This window comes from Triticum dicoccoides, chromosome 1A (genome assembly GCF_002162155.2).
Source record: "Triticum dicoccoides isolate Atlit2015 ecotype Zavitan chromosome 1A, WEW_v2.0, whole genome shotgun sequence".
NCBI lineage: Eukaryota > Viridiplantae > Streptophyta > Magnoliopsida > Poales > Poaceae > Triticum > Triticum dicoccoides.
In genome coordinates, this window is record NC_041380.1 from 488,095,958 (window position 1) to 488,115,659 (window position 19,702).

The 19,702-nt window shown below is 47.3% G+C and overlaps 2 protein-coding genes across 2 annotated transcripts; one reads left to right on the forward strand and one right to left on the reverse strand.

The window, feature by feature from the left end:
• The first annotated feature begins 6,496 nt into the window (after positions 1 to 6,496).
• LOC119306832 (glycerol-3-phosphate 2-O-acyltransferase 6-like) lies at positions 6,497 to 14,286 on the forward strand. Its single transcript, XM_037582980.1, has 2 exons — positions 6,497 to 7,287; positions 13,120 to 14,286. The coding sequence occupies exons 1-2, from the start codon at positions 6,535 to 6,537 to the stop codon at positions 14,008 to 14,010; spliced, it is 1,644 nt and encodes a 547-aa protein (XP_037438877.1). The 5' UTR covers positions 6,497 to 6,534; the 3' UTR covers positions 14,011 to 14,286.
• Positions 14,287 to 16,099: 1,813 nt separating this feature from the next.
• On the reverse strand, positions 16,100 to 17,929 carry LOC119281563 (uncharacterized acetyltransferase At3g50280-like). Its single transcript, XM_037562060.1, has one exon. It carries the CDS (start codon positions 17,915 to 17,917, stop codon positions 16,331 to 16,333), a length of 1,587 nt encoding a protein of 528 aa, XP_037417957.1. The 5' UTR covers positions 17,918 to 17,929; the 3' UTR covers positions 16,100 to 16,330.
• Between the last annotated feature and the right edge of the window lie 1,773 nt (positions 17,930 to 19,702).

The window sequence follows — 19,702 nt, forward strand, 5'->3', positions numbered from 1 at the left end:
TAACCTACCATAATCTCTTCGTTTGTTCTCCGCTATTAGTGACTCTGGAGTGACTCTTTGTTGCATGTTGAGGGATAGTTATATGACCCAATTATGTTATTATTGTTGAGAAAACTTGCACTAGCGAAAGTATGAACCCTAGGCCTTGTTTCAACGCATTGCAATACCGTTTGTGCTCACTTTTATCATTAGTTACCTTGCTGTTTTTATATTTTCAGATTACAAAAACTTTATCTACTATCCATATACCACTTGTATCACCATCTCTTCGCCGAACTAGTGCACCTATACAATTTACCATTGTATTGGGTGTGTTGGGGACACAAGAGACTCTTTGTTATTTGGTTGCAAGGCTGCTTGAGAGAGACCATCTTCATCCTACACCTCCTACGGATTGATAAACCTTAGGTCATCCACTTGAGGGAAATTTGCTACTGTCCTACAAACCTCTACACTTGGAGGACCAGCAACGTCTACAAGAAGAAGGTTGTGTAGTAGACATCAATAGACTTCATATCTGGGGTTGTACACCGTTATGGCATCCCCCACAGCATCATCACTGACAACTGCACGAACTTTACAGCCGACGAGGTAAAACTTTGGTGCAGCAACATGGGCATCAAGCTCGATTATGCTTCTGTCTATCACCCGGAAACTAACGGTCAAGTCGAGCGAGCAAATGGTCTTATCACGAGCGGCATCAAACCTAGATTAGTGCGGTCCTTAAAGGAATCAAACACGCACTGGGTAGAGGAGATCGATTCCGTACTATGGGGGCTGCAGACCACGCCGAATCGCACTACCGGATACACGCCGTTTTTATGGTGTACGGCGCAGAGGCGGTTCTGCCTTGCGACATAATTCATGACTCACCTCGAGTGCGCATTTACGAAGAAAAAGAGGCCGAGCTCGATCGACAGGACATTTTGGACGCCCTGGAGGAGGAGCGCGGTGTGGCAAAAGCTCGTTCCGCATTCTATCAGCAACAGGCTCGAAGGTATCAAATCAGAGAAGTATGGGCCAAAACCTATAACGTTGGCGAACTAGTTCTACGCCTGCCGAAGAAGAAAAGAACAAGCTCAATGGGAAGGTCCCTTCATTATTGACCAGGTTCTGACTGGTGGAGCGTACCGTCTGCGGGATGCATCGGACAATCGACTCAAGCCAAACCCATGGAACATAGCCAGACTCTGAAGATTCTACGCCTAGTGCCGGACTCTATGTTCGTCTCCTTACCCCCGTCAATTTTTTGCATATTCGTTATATGTCTTTTCTCTCTTTCTCTCTTATTTTTTCTTCTCCTCAAGGCCTTAAAAGGCTAACTTGTGTCTTGACTACACAATCTTGACGCGCTAACTGTGCTCATTATACCTGGGGGCTTCTTATACAGAAGCTTAATATAACTATTTTTCTGGGCTTTATGCCCCACACATGTGTTATTCTTCCACATGTACCTTTTTTCGCCATTATATGCATCGATATGACTTAAGTTTTGGCCAAGCTGGGTTTCTTGGCTCTTGTATTTATGCCCTACGTTTCCGTTAATTCGGCTAGGGCATAAGGGGAGCACCTCTGCGATTGTTACTGCCGGGTCAGCCGGATGTGTACCTTAGACTAGGTGAAGCCGAAAGCTAGCATTCTTAAGGGAATATTCGGTCGGCGAACAAAAGATGACTTTTATTTATTTTGATACATGCCCCCAGATGTTTATAGCCTGCGTCTCTTTTCGCAGTTCGGACATGCACATTAGGGCATGCGTACCCAGGGAAAGGAACCCTTAACGGAACTATTCTCCCTGGAAGATGTTTCTTACTATCCATGTAATATAACATAGCTAGTTGGGTGCTTTTCTGTTCAAGCACTTATGACCCCTATGCCTGGTTTCCACGCATACCCTGGTTTTTACATAACCGAGCGGGTATTCGGATACACTCCGGACTATCGGGTCCAGAGGTCGAAGCGAAAAGGTCCGCCATGACACATGATTTACAATCTGGCTAGGGACATTATATATGTCACTTAAATTACACAGTCACTAAGACTGACTAAATTCTTCTTCTATACCATCCAACAGGCTGTCTAGCCTACAATCCTATTGGAAATACTTTGCGGCTAATTCTACTTGGTCATACACCAAACTGACGGGGATCTCTTTCCCATCGGGCCCCACAGGTCCGACCTCTACCATGTGGTTTGGGTCAGCTTTGGTATATCGCGTCTTCACCATGGCCTAGGCTTCCCTTGCACCATGTCGGCAGGCTGCTATCTTCCATAATCGGAAGCGCCGCCGCGCTCCCTTGAGCTTCTCTATAAGCTCCCCCATGCCTCCTGGCGGGGAGGCGGATGGCCACAAGGCTTGGGCAATACCCTGCATCACCTGCCGAACTTGTTCGTGCAGTTGTGAGAGCTCTGGTAGAAGATCACCCGCAGACTCGGGCATCTCCTCCGCGAGACGACCCGTCAGCATACCTGCAGACATAACTCTATTAGCCGGTTTCTTCGCCGAACTCTTTCAAAAGTTCATTCAAGCACTTACTAAAAATGCCGCGTCGAAGCCGCTTATTCTTCTTCACGGAGTCCGCAAGCTCGGCTCGGACATCTTTCAGTTCCACGCCCAGCTGGATATTGGCGTCCCGGAGATCATTTTTCTCCTGCCTGACCCGCGTAAGCACGCACTCGCCAGCATTTAGCTGTCGATTAGCACGTTGCGCATTCCCCGGCACGGCCTCCGGATTCACTCCGGAGTCATCCGCAACATCTATTGTTAGATTTGCATGCATGTCGCATACTATATGGTACATGTCATTCTTTGCAATGGAAACAAGTGTTACCAGAGGGGGCCTTCTCGGACTCCTTCAACGCGGCAACCGCGGCCCGTAGCTGGGCTTTGCACTCTTCCAGCTCTTGAGACAATTGGGTATTCTTCTCTATAAGAACCTGCACAAATAATGATCCTTAAATCAGTTGTGTCAACTGTTTCAAGTCTCAGGGGCTACTGATATATATAATCGTCAGATTTTCTTACCCGTATATCCTTTACATACTGGTTCATGGCTTTGGCAAGACCGTTTTGAGCAGCACGGATGTACGCGTCTGCTTAGTTGAAGGCATCGAATGCCTCTTGGGAGAAACAAGCGTAACGGAGTACGGCCCGGCGACGCCTGTGATTCATGGCACTCTCAACTTCGGAATTTGTAGCGAATAGTCTATCCGCATCCTCTGTAGGAGGAGCATCCGACGTTCGCCCCGTGTTAGCTTTTGCCTCTATGTCCGGCCCTGGAGCCCGACTGGTGGAGGTGTGATCGGCAACCTCTTCAGATATAGTCCGGCGAGCGTTTTTCCTACTAGGAAACATGGACGTCATTATATTTTAAGAAAGACAACAACCACAGAGCGAGGTTCTGTATCATACCTCTGCACCGGCGTCTCAGTCCTGACTGCCTTCCTTTTTAGCCTACCCGGCTTCGGTGTCCCTTGTTGGCGAGTCACTGCGGGTTCGGCATGGCGTCCCGAGGGCCTTCCCTGTAAGACACCATATGTGTACGGTAGGTGAAGTGCATAAAAGGGATCCTTCTCGGAAGTTGGGACTCCGATTTTTCTTACATGCGATGCAGGGAGTAGCCCAGGATAGTCGCCTATGATGGCCACCATGGCATCATCGCAGCTCAATTGATAGAATGTCCTGTCGATCAGCTCCACAAATATGTCTGGATCCTCTTCGAGTCCGGGGTCGAGGGACCGGTCAGGGTCCTCCGGTTGTGGAGGTGGGCTGTTGACCTCCCTTACAGCTTTTCGTAGTTCCTGCCATGAAATGGCAAGGTGAGTATTTATGACGAAGAATGCGGGAAGGTTGGGAGTAAAAAGTGACAGCTCACCCAACTTGGAGGGTTGTACATGGAGAATCCATCCCGTGGCTTAATACGGATGAACTCCTCTTCCTCTCCCTTGTACAAATCGGACATAATTTTTGCTAGAGCAGCAACTGAGTCCGGTCCCTTACGCCCGCAGCGGGTGGCATCATCTTCCCCGTTAAAGTGCCACATGGGGTGCCCTCGATATTGAAGTGGCTGCACCCCCCGCATTATACATATTGACATAACCTCGATTATTGTCAGTCTTGATTGAGCCAGCACTTTTATTCGGCCTATCAGGTAAAGGACTTCTCCGTTATCTTCCTCCTGAGGGCTCCGTGGGCGCCAGCTTCGGCGTTTCTTCAAAGGGGCATTGTCGAACTCGGGAAGACCCATTCGAATAGGATCTAGAAGGGGGACATCCTCCATGTAAAACCACTCCGAAGGCCAGTCTTCGGACGTCTTCTTCGGGGTACCGGACAGGTATCCGGTCCCGGCGATGTGCCATATTTCGGCTCCGCCCACTTGATATATTGACCCCTTCTGTGTACGGGGCACAAGGCAGAATAGCCTATTCCACAGCTCGAAATGAGCTTCACATCCCAAAAACAGCTCACAAAGGGCAACATAACCAGCGATGTGTAATATGGAAGCGGGGGTGAAATTATGCAACTGGAGGCCATAAAACTCCAGGAGCCCGCGGAGGAACGGATGGATTGGAAATCCAAGCCCCCTTAGTAAATAAGGGACAAGGCATACCCGCTCCCCCTTGGAGGGATTGGGGAAGCTCTCTGCTTGCTCCCCGCCATTATAGGTGGCAAGCCCGGCTCGAACAGGGACCATATACGCTGGAGGGAGAAATCCCTGGGTCTGTAACTCTACTAATTGGCTATGCGGGATGGAACACTTCTCCCAATCACCGGGCTTAGGGATACAAGAGCAAGAGGAGGAGCTGCGATGGCCGGCCATGTTGGAATGGATTTTTTCGAGCACGCTCCGATGGATACTCGCCGTGGGAGGATGGTGTGGTCTGGATCTAAGAATCCCCGTCTCTTTAATAGACATTTTACTTACATGGCTAGGGTGGCAAATGTAAAAATGCCCTGACTCCTCGCATTCGCTCGACACGTGGAAGATAGCCCTTATTGGGCGCGGAAGCCAAGAAGTGCAACATTTATGGGGAGTCGGACACTACTCAGCAGATATTCAGAATTTGGAGAAGAACCCACCTTGCAATGCCGAAGACAATCTGCGCGCCGGACTCATAGTCATTGAAGCCTGGTTCGGGGGCTACGGAGGGAGTCCTGGATTAGGGGGTCTCCGGACAGCCGGACTATATCCTTTGGCCGGACTGTTGGACTATGAAGATACAAGATTGAAGACTTCGTCTCGTGTCCGGATGGGACTCTCCTTGGCGTGGAAGGCAAGCTTGGCAATACGGATATATAGATATCCTTCCTTGTAACCGACCCTGTGTAACCCTAGCCCTCTCCGGTGTCTATATAAACCGGAGGGTTTAGTCCGTAGGACGACAACAATCATATCATAGGCTAGCTTCTAGGGTTTAGCCTCTACGATCTCGTGGTAGATCAAATCTTGTAATACTCATATCATCAAGATCAATCAAGCAGGAAGTAGGGTATTACCTCCATCGAGAGGGCCCGAACATGGGTAAATACCGTGTCCTCCGTCTCCTGTTACCATCCGCCTTAGACGCACAGTTTGGGACCCCCTACCCGAGATCCGCCGGTTTTGACACCGACACCCTGATTGGTACGATTAGCCGTCTATACCACTTTTTTTAAGTATAATCGCCCCACTTTGTTACGATTCCAGAATAGTTACATCATGTACCAGTAGAGGGGAACCGGATCCTTTAACATTGAGAAGGAATGTTAGAGAAGCTACAATACCCTAACTTTCCTTCTTTCTCTTCAAATGATTATGGCTAAAATGATTTAAATTAATTTGCAAATTGATAATCTACCGTATATATTTATAGTAATTACATGCAAACAAATTGATGATGAAATAAAATAAAATTTAAATTATTTATATCTACAGTAAATACCAACACTAAACAACCTATTAACTATCACCGTCCCTAACTTTTCTTCTTTATTTTACACTAGACTAACACTATAGCACTGTGACATTCCTTTCAATGTTAAGAGGATCCGGTTCCCAGTAGAGGGATGATAGTCGAGTAGACCACTTGGCAAGCAGTGAAGTGCATCACCACAAAAGGGGGACCTTCTTCACATGCATCCTCCAACCTTGCCTCTGCATCAAGCTTCCGGCAGGACCATCTCCACTGTGTATTGAATCCTGCCAGCCGGCCACAGATCTGTTCCGATCTGCGAACCACACGAGCGACCCCTGTCCACAAAAAGCTTGCGGTCTGTCGACACCGCATCGTGTATCTCGTCAGTGCAGAATTTCCATGCTCACCGAGATTTATTACCACGTTACAGCTCGTATCCGTTGAAACTGAATCAACATCCAAATGTACCACATTGATCTTCATGCAAAGTGCTGAATGGTCTGATGATTAACATTGTGCAGACTACACAGCTAGCACACCATGACCAGAACGACAGTGCAAAATTGCTGGTTCTGCAATTTAATGGGTTAACGGCCCGGACACAACATGCATGTCTAATCATTGAAGAACCCAGAGCGCATGGCATCTCGATCATATATTCCCTGCGCTCGCTGCCACTCTTCTTCGTTAACCTCCCACTATCCACTCACGTTTCAAGCATCGAGTGAGAAACAGCATCGTCGACGTCCATCGACCTCTTCGTGCATGAGAAACGGCATGGCCGCTCCTAGGTTCAGGCCGATCGAGGAGTGCGCCACGGAAGGGCGGTCGCGGCAGACGGTCGCCGCCGACCTCGACGGCACGCTGCTCCTGTCCCGGAGCGCGTTCCCCTACTACCTCCTCATCGCGCTCGAGGCCGGCGGCCTCCTGCGCGCGCTCGCCCTCCTCGCGTCCGTGCCGCTGGTGTACCTCACCTACATCTCCGTGTCCGAGCCGCTGGCGGTGCGCACGTTCGTGTACATCGCAGTGGCTGGCCTGAGGGTTAGCGACGTCGAGGCGGTGGCGCGGTCGGTGCTCCCCAGGTTCTACGCCGGCGACGTGCACCCGGAGGGGTGGCGGGTGTTCCGCTCGTTCGGCAGGAGGTGCATCGTCACGGCGAGCCCCCGGGTGATGGTGGAGCCGTTCGCCAGGGCGTTCCTCGGCGCCGACAGGGTCATCGGGACGGAGCTGGAGGTGGACGGGTCCGGGCGGGCGACGGGGTTCGTCGCGCAGCCCGGCGTGCTCGTCGGCGAGCACAAGAGGCAGGCGGTGACGAGGGAGTTCGGCGACGCGCTGCCGGACGTCGGCATGGGGGACAGGGAGAGTGACTTCGACTTCATGTCCATCTGCAAGGTATGCTCAAGTGCTCGACTACTCCATGTTCAGTTAATTGACAACCTTCTCTACACACATTTCTCGCGTGTACAGTTATCGAAAAGTAGGCCGTCAGCCCTGATTTTTGTTGGCGTACATTTGACCACCAATACATTAGTGCAGTGCAGTACATTGCTTCCCCATCTACATCGTAGTCTGCAATTTTTGCCGTCCTAGATAGCAGACATGACCGATGTTGCAACTCTGGTGCAGTTCGACCCATTATACTCAAGGATTGGCCCCTTGTCGACATATCACATATTCCATAACGGGATTACTAAATCTCTGTCGACTGATACATAACTAAGTCTAGGTCGATGTTATATTCGTGAGACCTTATGTGGAGATTCATGCGAATGCGATATATTTTTTAAAAAAAACTTCCATTCCATTTATATATTCTTCCACTTGACTGAGACTTGGTTAAGTTTTAGTCGACTGGAATCTAGCCACACCCATTCCAGAATGCTCTTGTTAGTTGCATCAAAGCTGCATTTATAGGAACCCTTATAACGACATTTGATGGGATCTATACTCTCAAAAGCCCTTGAGTAAGATATTTGAATATAATAGTAAAACAAACACGACCACATATGAATAAACACACTATATGCATTGAAGTCACACAAATTTATTTGTAGAGAACATGTCTCTATTTTCTTTGTTAGAATTGGAAGCAAAACAAATTTAGATAAGGATTACTCTAGTCCCAAATATTCATTAAAAAATCCAATGAAAAATATAATTTTAAATCCGAACGTATCTTCCACAATTGACAACCAAAAAAATATAGAATAAGTACGTGTTTTAATATTTATCAATGCAGTTAAATGAGTAGTCTTGAAAATTGGTAAAGTATTTAAGGGTCTCAATGAAAAAAAAATACATTTGGTAGTACGGTAACTTTTGAAGTAAAAAGGATTAGTACAAACAAAAAATTGTTGTGTCATCTCGAACACTATTATCTAATAAAAGTGGTGGAAACCACTAAGACACCTAAAAATATTGCAAACACATATGTACAATCGCAAGCAAAGACCCTGTTTATTTAGGTTTTGTTATTGCACAAAAAATGCAAGCAATTTACTTGTAATAGAATAATAGCTTCATTGATATAAGCATTCACATAAAATCTGAATTGTCAACTCACAGTAGTTTTTCATGTATAAAAATGTTTACACTAACAAAAACTTAAATGTTTTTCTCATGACTAAACCACCCAAGTCGGTTATTCTTTTTGAGAAATTTGATTTTCTTATTAAAACTTAGTAAAAAATTGGGAAAAAAATCATAATTTCAGATGAGTTCAAGAATATTCTCAAACTCTCCTAGGGTATGTATGAGCCTAGATTGAATTGGCAGAGTCTCTTCAATTTTATTTTAAAAAACTATATCCAACTTTGGCTGAAGGTTCTACAATTATTGTAAACTTTAAATTGGATGGTCATAATTATCTCAAAATATCCAAAAGTATTTGGCGGACATGGTTTATAGTGCGAGAATATTTTGATTTTCTAATATAGTTTGTATCTCAATTTGGATAAAAAAAAAGCAGGGCAACCAATGGCATGTGAGGGTGCAGTTGGAACTGGGACAAATTGGTCGGACCCAGTTGCATGTCGATTGTGGACTTTCAAATTGGACAAAATATGTTAGCAGTTGCGTATCGAGGATGGACTTGCAACTGGGACAAAAAAGACGAACCACTCAATTGCATGTTAGAGATGGAGATGCAACTGGGGGAAAATGGCTAGCCCCCACCCACCCAACCCCAATTGCTTGTCGAGGGTGGAACTGCAATTTGGACAAAATTGGTTAGGGCCCAATTGCGTATGTAGGGTGGATTAGCAACTAGGACAAAAAATGTGCCCTCCAATTGCATGTCGGGGGTGTGAAGGTGCAACTGGGACAAAAAGAGTTGCCCCCTCCACTGCATGTCGAGGGTTGACTTGCAACAGGACAAAAATGAAGTTTGAGTCTAGGTGCATATCGATGGTGGACTTTCAATTAAAAAAGGCGGGCCCCGAATTGCATGTCGGGAGTGGAGTCGCTACTGAGACAAAAAAAATGGCAGGTCGCCCCAATTGCATGTCGGAGGTGGATTTGCAATTAGGACAAAAAGGGTAGGGCCCCGAGTTGCATGTCAAGGATGGACTTGTAACTTGGACAAAAAATGGGTGAGGCACTAGTTGCATGTCGAGCGTAAACTTGCAACTAGGACCCCCAAACTCCATGTTGGGGGTGAAGTGGCAACTGGGGACAAAAACGAGTCGGCCTCCTAGTTGCATATCGAGGGTGTACTTGCAAGTTGCTACTAAAAAAGGGACCTGCTTGCATGTTGGGGATGGCATTACAACTGGGACAAAAATGGTTCCCGTCCCCAACCAAAAAAAGGTTGTGTGCCGAGGGTGGACTTATGATCAGGACAATAAAAAAGGCTTTCCTGAGTTGCATGTCAGCGTGGACTTGCAACTAGGATAAAAATGGATCGGACTGACTTGCGTATCGAGGGTGGATTTGCAACTAGGACAAAAAAGGTCTATGAATAAAAACCACAAAATCCAAAGATGAAAATAGGGCAAAAGGGATACAAATGGATCTGAGGTCACTCGTCACGTCATCATTCACTGCCATCTTTTTCGTCGCGAGAAAAAAAAATCAAACCCCTCAGTCGACTCCCTCCTTCCTACTCGCGTCGGCTCTACTCCAAGGCAAAGGGCAATGAAAGAGAGATAGTGACAAATAAAACTAAGGAGGCAGCAACCATCTCATATTTTCAACTTGTACAACACATTCTTAAAAGAAATGGGCCCTCGAGGCCGTGTCATGAAGACAACCTAACAAAAGACACATGCACGAACGGGCCAACAAGTGGACACTGGACCTACGATGAGACATGGAAGTATAGGACGTACGTGACAAAACAACCTACGATCAAGATTTGTACAACATTTAAAACGAACAGGTCAAACGTCGGGAATTAGATGAGACCTTGCTAAATCTATTTAAAAAATAATGAATTTGAAACAAATAAATAAGAAGGAAAAGGAAAAATAAAAAATACATAAGGAAAAGGAGAAATTAAAAAACCGATATTTTATAGAAAAAAGTTATGAATTGAAAACAATTGAACTTAAAAGAAAGTTCAAAAAATCAAAGCAAATAAATTAAAAACAATAAGGAAAAGTGGAAAAGGAAAAGGAAAAGGAAAGTAACACAACTCTGACTTGTACTCCCTCTGTAAACTAATATAAGAGTGTTTAGATTACTACTTTAGTATTCTAAACGCTCTTATATTAGTTTACGGAGGTAGTATATTTCTACCCCCACCCCATAGGGGAAAACAGTGAAAAAGGCCCACTCTTTGATTGCATTGCATGAGACAAAAATATGTCCTTTTAGCCATTTTTTGTCAAGTTATATTTGAGCAAATAAAAAAGAAAAATTTAGAAAAACAATGCACTGCTGAGTTGCTGAAGTTTGAAACTCCTCCCTTACATATATGCATAAACTGTATGCTAGCGTCGTTGCGGGCAGCGTGAAAAACAAAATCGATACACCATTTACTGAGCATAAAAGAAAAAATTACAAAAATGTATTGTTCAGTTTGTCTCATCCAAAATGCACACTTTTTCGGTTAGTCCTATCCTCTCAAAACACAAAACTAGAGTCATCAGTAAAAAGATATAAATAAAGTTCGAAGCCCTCAACACAGAGGCAAACATGGCCCAACAAAAAGTTGAAAAACACTAACAAAGCACCGAAAATACTAATTGAGGAGTACTTTTTTCAAGAGTCACTTACACCACCGGTGCTCAAACTTGGCGCGAAAAGTCATTTTAGTGCTAAAACTTGCGAAGTACATTGAACCGATGCAACAACTTGGCTTAAACATGCAAATACGGTGCAAAATGCAACTGAATACGCCCACGGGGCTCACCAAGCGTGACAGCATGGCATGGGTCCACTGTCAGCGACCCAAGTTGAAGACTTTTGGCCCGCTTCTTTCCAAAAACACCCTCAACATTTTTCTACTCACAATAAAGCCAGTGACATAGGTAAAAATAATTAGTTGTCTCAGCATCCTACGTACATTATATGACAAAAAAATTTGGTCAACCACGGACTCAATCCGAGGACCTGTGGTACAGGGCGTGCGCAACTAGCCACAGCCTTGGGAATTTGTTGTCTCATATGAATACATATCTTTTATACAATTTTCCTTAAAGAATGTAAATTAAGATTTTTGACACGTACAAGTTAAAAAAGATGGCTTAAGAACTCAAACTAGCGACCACATAAAGACCTGTAACCGATCCTTCCAGTCCAATTAGAAAATTTTCATGTAATTTCATAAAATACTCAATTATTAATTTTATACTATACATATAATTAAATTAAGAAATACACAAATATTTGTATAACTCATTTAAACAAGTTTGTATATATTCAAATAAATGCTCATATAAGTAAAAAAAATCACAGTTTTACTAAAACTAGTCATCCTTTAGAAAACAATTATGTTGGTTCAAGAAGTTGTTTTAATAAAGATTGTGTGTTTTCTAAAAAAGCATGTATTAACACACAAATAGAAAAATATATACAGGTGTGTTATATCGGCGTGTTATAAATATTATATACATAACAATGAAATAACTTACTTAAAATTGTCACGTATTATTTTGAAATATCCATGTACTTAGTTTATGAATTATAAAAAATGTTTGTATAATTAACGAATACAAATATTTCTTAACTTATAATTCATAAATATTATTTTTCAATTATTGAAACGTTTAAATAATTATACACATAATTTTATAACTCATAGGCATGTCCTTTAAAATAATGTTAGTATAATAAAAAAATATTCATAATGCAGAAAATAAAATGTTGATACGAATATTCAATAGCGTTAATACTTAAGTTATGTAAAAAAATATAGGTCACAAGTGAAAATAGGTCACAAGTGAAAATTATACAGAAGTTGATGGTCATAAATATTTAGTAAATGTTTTTATTCAATATTTTGTATAATTTAAATATGAGCCACGAATGTACAAAAATGTTCGTATTCCTTAAACATTTTGAATGATTTTATTTACTAACCATAAATTTCCATGTATAATATTTATAGCATAGTAATATTTGAACATTATTTTATTACTTACTACATGTATTTTGCAAATATCTTGAAAACAATTATCGCGTACAAAATGAGCCACACTAACTGCAGTCCATGCCGAGTGAGCGTCATTGTTATAAGATATTTAGGCTAGCTATCCAATATGTCTGAGGAAAATGTTGGGGCTGCAGTGGCTAGTACCTTCAGTGTGCACGTTGCAGTTTTCATGTTTACACGGAGCAGGACGAATTTTTGTGATTATTTACAATTTGTACTACTGACTGGGGGCCCCAGCTCGCTGGCGCTTTCTTGTGAAAAAAAATAACAGAGCACACGCCCTGCATCCTGCGTCCTAACAATGGACCCATGCCACCCTGTCACGTCTAGTCAGCCCTGTGGGTGTATTCAATTGCATTTTGTACCGTATTTGCACAAAAAAGCCAAGTTGTTGCATCGATGTGGAAGCAAGACCGTGCCTTTCACGAAAGGAAAAAAAATGTGACATAGTCTAATGTATTTGTAGAAATACAGGGGCAGAGCTGCCTATGCATTGAGCATGCAACATTCTCTTGGACCTCCATGACATGATGTGCATATGGGCTAAAGTTTTTTAGAGACAGCATACTGTATATGACTCTTTTTATAACCAAGAAACATATATGGCTAAGACGCCCCCATGCATGCAGGAAGGGTACATCGTGACTCGGAGTAAGTACAGCCCGGTGCCAAAGAACCAGCTGGAGGGCCCCGTCATCCTCCACGACGGCCGCCTCGTCCAGCGCCCGACCGACATCAACGCCCTGCTCACCTTCCTGTGGTTGCCGATCGGCTTCGCCCTGGCGCTCCTCCGCGTGCACGTCAAGCCGCTCCTCCCCGACCGCGTCGCCTTCTACGCCTACAAGCTCATGAGCGTCAAGCTCGCCGTGCGCGGCAACCCGCCGCCGCCGGCCACGAAGGGCCGGCCGGGCGTCCTCTTCGTGTGCAACCACCGCACCGCTCTCGACCCGACCATGGTCTCCGTCGCGCTGGGCCGCACGGTGACACGCGTCACGCACAACAGCGCCTCCGGCGTCCTGACGGACCACACCTCGCCGGTCAAGACCGTCGTGCTGTCCGGGGACCGCGACGGCGACGCGGCCCGCATCCGGCGGCTGCTCGAGGAGGGCGACCTCGTCGTGTTCCCCGAGGCCACGGCGTGCCGCGAGCCGTTACTGCTGCGGTTCGGCGCGCTCTTCGCGGAGCTCACGGACCGCATCGTGCCCGTGGCCATCGCCACCAAGGAGAGCATGTTCCACGGCTCGACGGTCCGCGGGCTGAAGGCCATGGACCCCTACTTCTTCTTCATCAACCCGCGCCCGACGTACGTGATCACGTTCCTCGACCAGCTGCCAAGGGAGCTCACCTGCGGCGGTGGCAAGTCGCCGGTCGAGGTGGCGAACTACGTCCAGAAGTTACTGGCCCGGGTGCTCGGGTTCGAGTGCACGAGCATCACGCGCGAGGAGAAGTACGGGGATCGTCGGAGCCGCGTGGCGTCCAACGACGACGGACCTGGACAAGCCAACAGCGTAAGCACTTGAGCTAGGGGTATATATGAATGCATTCTCGATTTCTTATGTGTTAATAATGGCCATTCATCGTTTCCAATTGTTGTCATGTGTTCTAATTTTCTGTTTCAAGTTGTACAGTAACCCTTAGCAAGATCAGAGCCGCGAAGCTACCCAACCATGGTGTGTTTGACTTGTCGTGGATGTCTTGCTAGTTGCTACTTTCTTTTAGGGCATATTTGGTTCTAGGCAAAGTAGATTGAATCCTTCGGTATAGCATTATTTACATTTTTGGTTCAAATGAATAGAGTAAAGGAAAAGCAAAGAAATATTCCTTCGATATCATTTGATCTCACTTTTAAATGAAGAACACAGTAATTTAACGATCCACTTGGACCCTTTTTGGGGGGCACAATAGCTAAATGTCAGCCGACTGACTTTAGCTTTTGTCGTGACTCGATTTTCAGAAGGGCAAAGAAGTTTGCATGAGGGAGGCCGGAGGGAAGGAAGGAGCTCGCCGGAGGGCTGCCCCATCATCTATCTTAGGGTGGGGGTTGGAGGCGGCAGCACGATGGTGGTCGGGAGCGGTAGCACGGGGCGGTGCAAGTTCGCCGGCGAAAATCTCCGTCGGTGCCGGGGCTAGGGGGAGGGGGCGGCGACACGGTGGTGGGCCGCGGTTGGGGAAGGGCGGTGCGGCGAGGCTATGCGTGAGCGCCATCGTTTGCGGGTGGCGGGAGCAGGTGGTTAGGCCGGCGACGGCGGGGCGGTGGAGAAGAAGGAAGCACGATGTTGAAGAAGGAAGTTGGTCCATTCATTTTCGCATCCAATGGTTGGTAAAATCGACTGACCCAAAAGAAAATTCAGGCGGTTGTCGAAGGGAGGGGGGCATTTCAGCCCACGCTTTTCTCCACCCACCGCCGCTTACGATTCCGGCCATACCAGCCGTCGGGATCACGATGGTGGGCCACCACACATCCGAGATTGTCCTTCACCACTTCCTCCTTCCTCGGCCGGCGGGAAAGTTGCAGATCGGCGGCTGTTTGTCGTGGCCGCCAGATTTGGCGTTTCCGGCCACCGACGGCTGCGCCAAACCATGGATTGGTCGGGGAGCACCCCGCACAACCCCGACAAAGCCCTAACGATGTATGCGGGTACTGGCTCGTCCTCTAGCCGTCGTCGTCGGTTTGCCGGCTAGGACTCGGCCGGCGCTCGCGCAGCGGCTCGCCGGCTCGCCGATGCCGCTCATACAGTGTGACTACTGCATACAGATAGTGCTGCGCCTAACGTCTAGCACGCCGCAACACCCCAGATAGGTATTCTTCAAATGCGAAAACGACGGAGTATGTTCTTATTTTCATTCAGCTTTGTCAACCTATTCGCTTCAATTTCGATAGCTTATTGAGATGGTCATGTGGGTAGGAAGGTGGACGCTCATTTTGGTATTGGGAAAAAAAATACATCAATTTATTGATAGAAATAAACTTAATATATGTTCGTGCGCTCGGTGGTAGAATTGAGGCAAATAATAGGACTGCATGTGCAATTAAAAAAGAAGCTAGAGGGGAAGCACCGTCTTCTTTTTTTGAATCAAAAAAGAAGAATGAAGAATGCAAGATTAAGAATTTGCAGATTAACAATGAAGGCATGGAAAAGATGTTGGTCCAACTAATAAGAGCAATTATGGAAATTGGATATCTTCTAAATGCTTAATTGTGATTCTTGTTTTTTTGTATTACTATTCTACCAAAGATTTGGTGAATTATTATGTATCTAATGTCTTTGAAAAAATAAAGAAGCAAAAAAATGTATATTCATGCCCGAAATTGAAATGCAAATTACTGATTTACGGGCCGGTGCAGGCGGCGGCCGAGCAGACCCTGCAAAACGGACCGTAAAAAAGGACATTGCTGACGCCCGCGCTGGTCCGCAAAGCCGTTTTTTCACTAACTGTAAACGAATTTTGCGGGTCGACATTACACAAGGTCCGCTAGAGATGCTCTTGGTCGTGAAGGTGGTTCATGCCAAAGTTTCGAAATGAGATCATACTTAACTTCATTAATAATAAAATCATAACAATGTCTTCGAAAAAATAAACAGTGGTTTTGGCCCTCTTCGGCGCGACTTGAGCGCTGGTCACTCCTGGATATACAGGGTAGCCGACCAGTCCATGATATTTCTTGATATCGTGCAATCATACAAATCCATTACGTATCTGCTGCGCAACATGTTTTACATACATACATGCATGTGACATGTCCAGGTGACCACATCGTCCACAGGTCGCCATGTCACATCTTATGCGCTGGTACTGTAGTGGTACAACACACAGGGCGGCCAGATGCGGTGCACTGCATCAAGGTGAAGGTGCATGGGACACGAACTGCAGGAACTCGTCGTCGCACAGGAGGCGGCCCATGGTGTCCGGGGCGAGGCACACCTCCACGTCAACGCTGCCGTCCCCGGCCTGCCCCGGGAACGCCGACATCTTGCCGTCGAACTTGTTCGCCCGCCCGCTCCGCACCGCGAGCGCCCTGCCCCAGCCGAAGTCGTTGCCGTCGTACATCGGGAACCGCGGCGAGCTGCCCATGGTGAGCGCCGCGCCGTCGGGGTTCCCCAGCGGGAAGCACCGGGGCGCCGCCTCCCAGTCCGCCGCGGCCTTCCGGATGGCGCCGTCCTCGTGCGCCACCACGGTCGCGTGCAGCCTGGCCGCCGCCCACCCGAGGTCGTGGGACGCCAGCTCCGCCACCGTCGCCGTCGTCGCCACGCTCTGGATCGCGTTGCCGAAGTAGACCGGGGAGATCTTCGGGCGCAGGCGGTGCCGGCAGTTCACCGCCATGCGGAACGTTGTCGTCGCGTCGGCGGCCAGCTGCAGCCGCGCCCGCGTCACGGCCCTCCACATGTGCGCGCACATCGACTGGAAGGAGGAGATCTCCCCGCAGCCTCCCTGGACCTTCAGATCATGCACGAGCTTGCCTTTAACCTCGTCGTCTTCGTTGCTTTTTCTGCAGCGGTTGGCCGCCGCCTTCAGGCCGCGAATCGACGCGGCGCTGAAGTTGATGACTCGCTCACGGAGGGGCGCCGATGCGTCGAACGTCACCGCGGGGCCGTCGCGTCCGGAGAAGCGGAGGACAGCCGTGGAGCCGCCGAAGAAGTTGCGGCTGAAGTCCGGCGGCTGGACTGGCTCGCCACGGCACAGCCCAGCCCACGTGTTGAAGAAGTGCCAGAATGAGGTGCCGTCCACGACGGCGTGGTTGGCGACGAGGCCGACGAAGACAGCGCCGTCGCCGAGCACGGTGACCTGAAACGACGTGAGCGGGCGGCGGTGGCCTTCGTAGCTGACGGTGCGGTCCATCGGGAACAGATCCTTCGTCAGCCTGGTGGGCACGTCGGCGTCGCGCACGAGGAAGTCGGCGAGCGACAGAGCGGGCGCCACGGCATGGTAGAACTCGACGGCAGCGCCGTCGTCGCACCGGATGACGATGCGGTCGTCGGGGAGCGTGACGAGCCGTCCCGCGAGCGCCGGGAAGACGCCGAGGGCGCGGGAGAGCGACAGCGCGAGCGACGACACGAGGCGGGCGTTCGGCATGCCCGCGGGCGGGAAGAAGAGCCCCTTCTGAATGTAGTGGCACGACAGCATGGGCATGTCGGAGACGGACAGCCTGAGGTCTCCGACCGGCGGCGCGCCCTCCGGCAGAACCAGCTGCTTGGAGACGACGGTGATGCTCGGCGCCGGCGCGCCCGCGCAAACCATTTGGTTCAGCACGGCCATGGACGCAGGCGCCGGTGCGGCCTCCACCACGACGTCGGCGGAGATCGGCGGAGCCATACTGTGTGTAGTGGCTGCTGCGCGCGCTCTCGGTGATGGCGTCACACAGGATGGCGTTGGGCATCGCTCGGTGGTCGACACGTTATATAGACACGGAGCTGGGTCTGGGTTCATGCATCTGGCCTTCTCCTGTTCATCTTGTACATTGTTGCGAGGTGACCGTGGGCTGTGGCTCCCAGGTACACTTTGAGTGGATGTGCTGATAAGAAGTTGTGCTTCCTGGCCAGAGAAAGCAGAGAACCATAGAATAGACGAGGGGCCGCCGTTGCATAAAAATCCAACGGTTCACAACCCTGAAAATATATTAGTTTCAATCGACTTTCTCCGAACCCTGGACCATCCCTCTGATAAACATTCTCTTATAAATTCCGTCGTCGTGAGGACGGGCGTTGACCTATTGGCTGGGCAGCTGAGGTAGCTGTCAGCCCCCCCGGGTTCAAGCCTTGGCTCTAAGACGCGGCGTTGACCTATTGGCTGGGCAGCTGAGGTAGCTGCCAGCCCGCCCGGGTTCAAGCCTTGGCTCTAAGACGCAGCGCTCGCAGAATTTCTTTTGTAAAAAAAAGACCAATAAGGATTAGCTCTTGGATTGGTTTTATTTTTAGAAAAAAAATGTCGTCATCACCCCTCCTCCGAACTGGTCAACCATACGCACCAACGTGTTTCTCATGAGACCTCATTTCTTCTCCACCAAAATCGTCTGAAAACATAAAAAAATATCTTCAGTTGACGAGGAATAGGAAAACCGAGAGGATAATTTACCACTGGCTCAAACGATGCAGCATTTACCAAACCTGTCGCTCTCACAAAGAAAAAGGCATTGCAAAGTCACATTTGAGCGCACGTTTGCATAGGTGGGATTCTGCCCAGATATTTGCGGATTGGCATAGAAATTCACAGTAGTGTACGTATTCTCTCTGATCCTCAACGTGGGTAGTCTTGGACAGTGATGTGCACCTGGAAAGTGGCACCTTTTTCTTGCGGGGACTGGAAAGTGGCACTTTGACAGGGAATTACATTAAAACGTGTTGCTTGAAATAAAACAAATGTGTTTTTTTTGCGGGAATAAAACAAATGTGTTATTATAAAATAAAATTTTCTATTCTAAGTTAACATAGAAATTACCATTTACATGTTGATAATTTCTAGTGGCGTTTTTTTCAGCAGAATTTAGTACGTAATTAAAGAAATTGTAGTCTGTGCACAACTAGATCGACTTAGGAATAACTATTTCCAGTGCTATGTAGAATCCAATTGAAAACTACATCTGATGATGAATCTATTCCTATCAATTATGTTGATGGTTCTAATATTATTTGTGTTAACTAATTACTTGATCAGGCAAATTGTAAACCATGTTTTCTCCAACCAGAACAAATTTCTCTGGTTGAGGGGAATCAGGCCTCTGTGTAACAAGTTCATTTTTTTCTTAAAAGAGAAAACGGGTTTATAATTAGTAGACATATGTTGAAAGCAATGGTTATAGGTGGATCATTAGTTAAATCAAATGTTGCCGAACAAGCAAGTGGAAGGACTTGAAGAACAGTAAAAGCCATATATGATGGTCCATAGTTGGTAGTGCCATATATTCGAGAGTTAGACACTGATGCTACTACATGAAAAATACATTATGTGTTATCCCAAAAGAACACGAGCAAGGTTCAAATTCTCACAGTTCCCACTATTCTCTGCGTTTGCAACACTATCCTTGTTTGCCATTGCAGCATCACACCGCTCCATCATCTACACGCTCGTCTCTCCACACCATTTGCACATCTGCTCCTCGACTTCGCATCCTGCGTTCTCAAGCATAAGAGGTGATGTAAAGCACATACTATGTCACAACTTTACATAACCAACAACACAATCATGAACATTTTTTTCTTAGGACATAGGTAGCAT